Consider the following 8279-nt stretch of genomic DNA (forward strand, 5'->3'; position numbering starts at 1 on the left):
TGCCACAGACTCCGCCCACTGGGCGTGCCCCGTCGGCCATATTGAAAAGGGGCGGAACCAATAGCATTCTTGTCGCGTGGAAACACTACATTCATAATATTTTAATTGGTTTTAATCACGAACCTAACAATGTTTTTTCAGAAATTAGCCAATTGACGAAGCAAAAGAAGCTGGTATTTGTTTAAAAAATAATCCTAATTAATTCTACGAATAAAGGATGAAGTGATGGTAGGGGCAACTGGGTATCTCGATTCAAAGCATCAACACATAAACGCATGAAAGAAATAAACTTCCACTCTTTCATATATAACTTTGAATGAATAATAAACGTTTCGTATTAATAAGGAATTAAATCAATTGATACTTAAATATATAACAACTAAAACAGAGTAAACGTCAGAATTAAATATAACCTTCTATCACCATGTAACTATACTGGATCCCAAACCTTTAATAATCATTTTATAACAATAATAAATTTTACCTACTCAAATTGAATTTGAGACATTAAAAATAAATGTTCCATTAGTTTAAAAGAAATTCTGAGAAAAGTAAACGTTCCTTCTCTTATATTTATTATTAATAATCAATTGTTCAACTAGTCCCTTGTCCTGTACGTATAGGAAATGTACCAAGCCCTCGGTATGCGTGAATTATTATTTAATTTATTTTAAGTTAAAACCTTTTTTTACAATGTTATCTTACAATGTCGCTTTTTACATTCGAAATAATATCGCCACGAAACGCCTGTCGCAACGTCATTTTATATTCTCGGCTATCGATACTCGATATCTCGGCTTTCACCTCGCATCCCGGCCGCCGCCATGTTTTTCCGCCCTTAGAAATCATTATATGTATGCGCCTCTCTGCGTGTATTTATGTTTTATTCGTGTGTGTGTATTTTTCTTGTTTTTATACAGTTTATACGCTACTCCCTAATAATACTATTATTAGAATAACCTTCTCTCTCTCTCCCTCCCTCCCCCCCCACCCCTCGATTTCCTCACTTCGTCGCAACACCTTCGAAGATTTTCCAATCGCGAGAAAGGGGGCGTGGCGTTTCGCGGATTTCGCTCACGGTCACCCTTCCCGTTCCTTTTTGCTTTTCAGTCTTTGTTTTTGGAAAATCACGACGTCACTTATCCCTCCCCCCACCCCCACCCCCCGCTCCTCTCTCCTCCCCCCTTTTCACGATTTTTCCGGTGGATCGCGCGATTGGCTCGAACAGCGATAGAAAGACAACCCCCCTCATTGAACTCCTGCATTGGAAATTCCGTGGCATTATTTTCTTTCTGCCAGAGTCGATAGAGCAATGTAATTTTCATTTTAACCAAAATTTATGCGCGGCATAGAATATTTTGTAAAGGTGACGATTGGTGGATAAGCAAACGAAAATTGGATCGAGTGAAATCAAAGGAGAGAAATTAAAGGTAGAAAAATTGTCCTGCAGGAAAATCGTTTTCCTTGTTACTGATACGTAAGTTGTCATTAGTAGAAATTTTCTCGCGATGGAAATGACACCTTTCAGCGGTTAAGAATTTCATTTTCATTTGTGAAGATGAGACTTTTTCCTGAATGAGAATTTTCCACCAATGGAAATGGTACTTTATATCTTTGGAAAATCTCATTTTCGTTCAATGGAAATTAAACAATGGAAGATGTCACCAATGTAAATAATATCTATATTATATAGATATTACTACTACAATTTCTAACATTTTCCAACTACAATAAAAAGCATTCTCAATTTTCCCAATTCATCCAATTCTCCAAATTTTTCCAGATTTTCCTATTTATCCCAATTCGTCCAATTCTCCAAATTTTTCCAGATTATCCTGTTTTTCCATTTTCCTAATTTCCCAGGTCCTCCTGTTTTCCCATTTTCCTAATTTTTCAAATTTCCCAGGTTTTCTTGTTTTCCAAGTGTCCCAAGTTTTCCCAATTCGTCCAATTTTTCAAATTCTCCGTGGTTTTCCTGTTTTCCCATTCTCCAAGTTTCCCAGGTCTTCCTGTTTTCCAAGTTTCCCAAATTTTCCTGTTTTTCTATTTTCCAAATTTCCCAGGTTTACTTGTTTTCCCAATTCGACCAATTTTTCAAATTTTTCCAGGTTTTCCTGTTTTCCGATTCTCCAAGTTTCCCAGGTCTTCCTGTTTTCCAAGTTTCCCCAATTTTCCTGTTTTTCTATTTTCCAAATTTCCCAGGTTTACTTGTTCTTCAAGTATCCCAAGTTTTCCCAGTTCGTCCAATGTTTCAAATTTCTCCAGGTTTTCCTGTTTTCCCATTTTCCAAATTTCCCCGATTTCCCTGTTTTCCCATTTCCCCAATTTTTCCAATTTCCCAGGATTTCTTGTTTCCCAAGTTTTCCCAATTCGTCCAATTTTTTCCAAAATTTTCCAGATTTTCCTGTTTTCTCGTTTTCCTAATTTTCCAAACTTCCCAGGTTTTCCCAATTTTCCTTCTAGTTAGCTCCAAAGCACCATATCAGACCTGCCCGATTTTTATCGTACTCCGATGCAAGAGATCGAATCGCAAACAAGTGGATCGCGTCGTTCGATGATCGCTGATCGAGCCAATTCTTCGTTAAGACGTTCAAACGCTCGACAAAAAGAAAGGATCACAATATGTGGTCTCGACTCGTGGTCAACGATTGCGCCCGAGTTCCCCCGCGATTAATTAATTAATTAGAACGATTAATGAATGGAAATCGGCGTTCGGCCGATCGGCGACGACGATAATAGTGTGTAATAAGAATAATAACGATAATCGTCATTTACGGCTATTAACCTTTTCGCTCGTGATAAATCGTTTTAATTACCATCGCTTGACTATCTAGATGCAAATCTTACGATGCGCAATTAACCGCTAATTTATGCACAATCACTTTTTCACCTCCTCTCTTTCTCCCTCTCGCTTGCTCATTCTCACTCGCTCGCTCGTTCGTTCACTCGATATTATTATATTTATAATATTTATAATATTTATATTCATATATTTATATCCATTTGTATATATATATATATATTTCGATTTGTTTATTTATATATTTATATACTATCATTACAATAACGGTACACAATCTCGAAGATACAAAATTTACAACGTGATCTCCTCGCCATATTTTTTTTCTTTTTTTTTTGTTTCATTTCTCTTTATGCTTTTTTAGTATTTTTTTTTTTCACATTTCTGGATCGCTCCTTCTCGCGTGTCCTGTCCTTGTCGTTTCGTGATTCCTATTATTACGTCGAGGAATCGTTTTTAATTTCAAACGATCGATACGTTTTTCTTTTCCTTTTTTTTCTATTTTTCTTTTTTTGTTGATACCTAGACAGGACGATCGACTCTCGATCTGGATCACCGGAAATTCCATAATTAATGTACGGATTTACGCTAAGTGGTTTACGATTACCCAGTAGTTCTCTCGCTTGCTTGCTCTGCTATCGCTAACCGGTACGACACACGATCCGGTGGACCATTGGACGCCATTTTTTTCCCCTCGTTCTAATATATATGATTACGGAAAGAAACTATGAAAAAAATAAACGTTAACGAGATTTAAATAACATTCAAAGCAAAAGAAGGTCAGAACGTGGAATAAATTTTTAAATAATTATTTAAAACCGTTGGTTCTTGAAAATGTACTGTTCGCGAGCGAAAAGAATGCCACTTGCCGCGCCCAACGTGACCCCTACGGCGGCCATTGTTGAAAACAGTAAATTTAAGGACCAATGTACATTAAAAACTCTGCCTTGAACGATTCTTATAAATTCTTTTAATGATAATTCAATAATCTCAAAATAAAACTCAGAAATATATTTATCGTGAAATATACAAATGTTTCATTTTTAGAGTATTCAACGTGGAAAAGTTTCGTCGAGAAATGGATGAAAATGTGTCGCCCAATCGTCCACAGGAGGAATAAATTCTCGTTAATAAAAAGATTTTTAAAATTGCACGTCTCTCGATTCTCGTCAAATACACACTTAAACGCTACGACGTTCACAGGCCCTACGAAGATCGTTTCCGAATGGCGACGGTTTCCCTTTGTTTCCCGTGGTTTAACACGTCGATCGCTGCACCATTTATATACAATAACTAATAGGGCATTTTCACTGAGAAACTCAATAAATTACGAGATGAATAAAATGAGACGAATAGAAGAAATTTGGATTTGTGGTAGATTAGGTATATCGGGGTCAAGAAAGAATTTGCGAAGACTTTTTGTTGAAATAACTGCCTCGAACGTAGCAGGACTTTGGTGACAGATAGAATGGTTAAAAATTTAATTCCATACGTGCCATTTCTCATCCTTCAATCCATTTTCAGTTTCCTATTTCCCATTTTCTTCATTTTCCCCTTCGTCCTGTTTTCCCATTTCCCATTTTCCAAATCTCCATACTCCATTTCTCTCCATTTTCCATTTTCCATTTCCCCCTTCGTCCTGTTTTCCCATTTCCCATTTTCCAAATCCCCCGTACTCCATTTCTCTCCATGTTTCATTTCCCCATTTTCCATTTTCGCATTTCCCATTTTCCCCTTCGTTCCGGTTTCCCATTTCCCATTTTCCAAATCCGCACATTCCATTTCCCTCCATTTCCTTATTTTCCCATTTCCCATTTTCTTCATACTCCCCTTCGTTCCGTTTTCCCCATTTCCCATTTTCCAATTCCAAATTACCTCGTTTTCCACCGGTTTCCGATTTACCATGTTCCATTTTCTTTATTTTCTTGTTCTCCCATTCTCTATTTTGTCCATTTTATTCGCTGTTTATTCGCAATATCGAATAAAAATCCTCGCAGGCAGCTGACATAAGAAAACTGTGACCTCGAACTTTGGACCTTCGAGCCGCAAAATACTGAACCTTGACCCACACAAAATCCCTCTGTAATCTCAAACTCGATTTCCACCTTCGACAAATTTTCCTCGGACACGATCTCAGCGATCGACGTGTTAAAATCCACGGTTCAGCGGTGTTCCCCTACCTAACGATTCCTGTCCTCGACGATCAACGATCTCCCTCCCCTTTCCTCCCACCGCTACCACCCCCCACCCTACCCTTACGCTTTACCCGATCGTCGAACACAAAAAATTTCCCGAAAAGAATCGCTCGAAACGCTTTCGACGCCCCGAAAGATTCGTCTTCGAGGACTCCCTCCGAACGAGAGAGGGTTTCACGTGAAAAAAAAAAAGGGGGGCGGGGGGGGTGGAGAGCACGCTCCGCCCCCACCCGTCCCCTTGCCACTACGCAACGACGCGCGGGGGGTGATATAAATTCTTGCACTTTACCGTAACAGTGTTTATTTACAGCGTATTATAAGACTCGATACATGTTAGCTTGACTTCGTTTGTACTTGGGGCCTGGGCTCGATGGCCCTACGATGAAACTTTACAATATTTACAGCGACGCGAGACCGCGGGAACAGGAGACGAGTGAGAGAGAAGGGGTGGGGGAGGGGGAGGGGGAGATGGGGAGGGGGGAGAGGGGGGTGGTAAGTAGGGGAAACTGCGAGTCTACCGGGGAGGGGGACGTTGCGAAAACCAAGACAGGAGTTTGGAAAATTGTTTTTCGCGATTCCTGCCCCTCGAACGTCTCCCGTTTCGCACGAGGCGCGAGGGGATGTGGTAAGGGGTAAGGGAGGGGGTGTGGGGGTGGGGTTGTGCGAGAGAGAGGAGCTTGACTTCATTACGTTAGAACGAGAGCGGCGGGCTGCGTCCTGAGCTGCTGATCACTCGCAATTCATGTGTACTCCGATCGCCAACCGGTCTGAAACCAGACAAAGAACATCCATTTGGTTTTCTCGCCGTACGAACCTCGAGACATGTTCGTGCCCCCGCGAGGAAATGTTCTCGGACACGCTGACGGGAATCCGGGTGCCGTGGGGCGAAAGGGTAGGGGATGGATAGTTTGTGGAAGCTTGGTACAGTGGCCCTCGACTAGATTAGATCCGGATGGGATTACTATTATCGGGATAGTCCGGACGATAGGACATCTAGACGAGTCTAGCGCCTGATGCAGACCTGACCAAGTCGGGTCTGAGTATCTAGCACGACTATTGATCGGATCGCCAGGACTATAAGGCACCTGGACCAATACAGGGACTACTGCAGACTTGACTAGGTGGGATCTGAGTGTCTAGGATGACTACTGATAAGATCGTCAGGACTATAAAGTACCTGGACCAATACAGAGACTATTGCAGACTTGACTAGGTGGGATCTGAGTGGTTAGGATGACTACTGATAAGATCGTCAGGACTATAAAGTACCTGGACCAATACAGAGACTATTGCAGACTTGATTAGGTGGGATCTAAGTGGTTAGGATGACTACTGATAAGATCATCAGGACTATAAGGCACCTGGACCAATACAGAGACTATTGCAGACTTGACTAGGTGGGATCTGAGTGGTTAGGATGACTACTGATCAGATCGTCAGGACTATAAGGCACCTGGACCAATACAGAGACTATTGCAGACTTGATTAGGTGGGATCTGAGTGGTTAGGATGACTACTGATAAGATCATCAGGACTATAAGGCACCTGGACCAATACAGGAACTTGACTAGGTGGGATCTACGTGTTTAGGATGACTATTGCTCGGATTGCCAGAACAATAAGACACCTAGACCAATCGAGAGGCTAAGGTAGACTCGGCTAGGTGAGATCTGGGTTATTGGATTAGGTCTGGGTATGATAATTGATTAGATCGTCAGGACTATAACAGGCCTAGACTAGCCCACACTTGACTAGATTTGAATCTAGGTGCCTAGGATGGTGTACCATCCAAACTCTCAGGAGCGAGGAACAGCCAGGTCCAAAGACTATTCCATGGTAGATTCCGGATCTTCTAGCAGTTTATACCATCAGGATCATAGGACACCTACACCAGGACTGAGTAGAATCTACATTGGATCAGGTCAGCTCAAGGTCTTCCTGTCGTCGTGAGATGCTAATCAACTTGCCAAGTTCTCAGACCAGGGATCCGCATGTTTGCCAAGAGGGATGGAACATTTCCTCGCCAGTGGAGCTACGACTAGGCTACTACTATAACTATCGTAAGCTAGAGACCTCAGGATGACGCATCGATCCCTCCAGTCATCAGAAATTCAATTCTGACCCCATTCGAGTACTACAATCGTTCTCCGAGATACGAACAGTTCAACGGAGGATCCTCCGTCAATCTTAAACGTGGCGGGGAACCTTGACAAGGTCGCATCGCGTGCTTTCGTGCGTTTATAGTGACGCGTTGAATTGGAAAAGGACAGGCTCCCAGTTGCGCGTTTAGGTGAAAGCGGGATGGCGAAAACGATTCGGTACTCACCATTGCGTTCGTCGTGGCGGCCAGTTGGAGACCCTGAAGACTCGTCATGTGATGGGAATGGGAATGCGAGTGCGAGTGCGGGTGGATGGGGGGCGGCGCCGGTGGCGCAAATCCTTGATGAAGACCTCCAGCCACGCCGACACCCGTGTGATACATGTAATGCTGCATCGCCGGATGCATCGTGTGGTGATGCTGCGACGTACCTGGAACGACAATGAAGCGAACGTTTACCGTACGTTTCAACTACTTCCCATACGGATCGCGGATTTATCGTAAGTCGTCGCGACGCATTGCAATGCCGCTAACTCGGACTGTTACGACGAAGCCTTTGGGGCTACAGGTTATTCTCTGGTATTTGGGATGGGTTTTGGGTGCTTTCAGGGTTTCTTTGTGGGGCCAATTCAGACCTAACCTTGAATAATAGAAATATATTGCTTTGAGTGTTTTTGTGTGGGCCCAGCGCAGACCTAACCCAGACCTAACCGTGAATAATAGGAAGGTTTGCGAAATGTTGAGTAGCGTTAATGTATACATGTATACTGTTTATGTGAAAATACTGTCTGAGAGGGTTTGGGGCATTGATTTTTGTGGAAGCTGCCGGTGGGAATATTGATTACTGCTAATGTATGCATTCCATCTATGAAAATACTGTCTGAGTAGGTTTGAGATAGTATTTGGTGAGGGCGACGATATTGAATAGTGTTAATGTATACATGTATACTGTCTACGTGGAAATACTGTCTGAGAGGGTTTGATGCATTTGTTTTAGTGATGGAGGGAGGGACAATATTGCTTACAGTTGATGTATATACCAACGCAGACCTAACCGTGATTAATAGGAAGGTTTGGGAAATGTTGAGTGGTGTTAATGTATACATGTATACTGTCTATGTGGAAATACTGTCTGAGATGGTTTGATGTATTCGTTTTGGCGATGGGGGTGGAGGTCAATATTGCA

General features: G+C 42.1%; 1 protein-coding gene across 3 annotated transcripts in view; it reads right to left on the minus strand.

The window, feature by feature from the left end:
- The window catches only part of LOC128882834 (GATA-binding factor C-like), a 139250-nt gene that overhangs the window by 1243 nt on the left and 129728 nt on the right, over positions 1–8279 (minus strand). For 2 of the 3 annotated variants that reach the window (XM_054134603.1, XM_054134602.1), the window contains exon 6: positions 7322–7524. In XM_054134603.1, coding sequence (XP_053990578.1) covers positions 7322–7524 — 203 coding nt within the window. Of the gene's footprint in view, positions 1–4525; positions 5763–7321; positions 7525–8279 lie in introns of those variants that run through there. The other variant, XM_054134604.1, reaches the window with a different exon arrangement.

Source organism: Hylaeus volcanicus, unplaced genomic scaffold (genome assembly GCF_026283585.1).
Source record: "Hylaeus volcanicus isolate JK05 unplaced genomic scaffold, UHH_iyHylVolc1.0_haploid 12195, whole genome shotgun sequence".
Classification (NCBI taxonomy): Eukaryota; Metazoa; Arthropoda; class Insecta; order Hymenoptera; family Colletidae; genus Hylaeus; species Hylaeus volcanicus.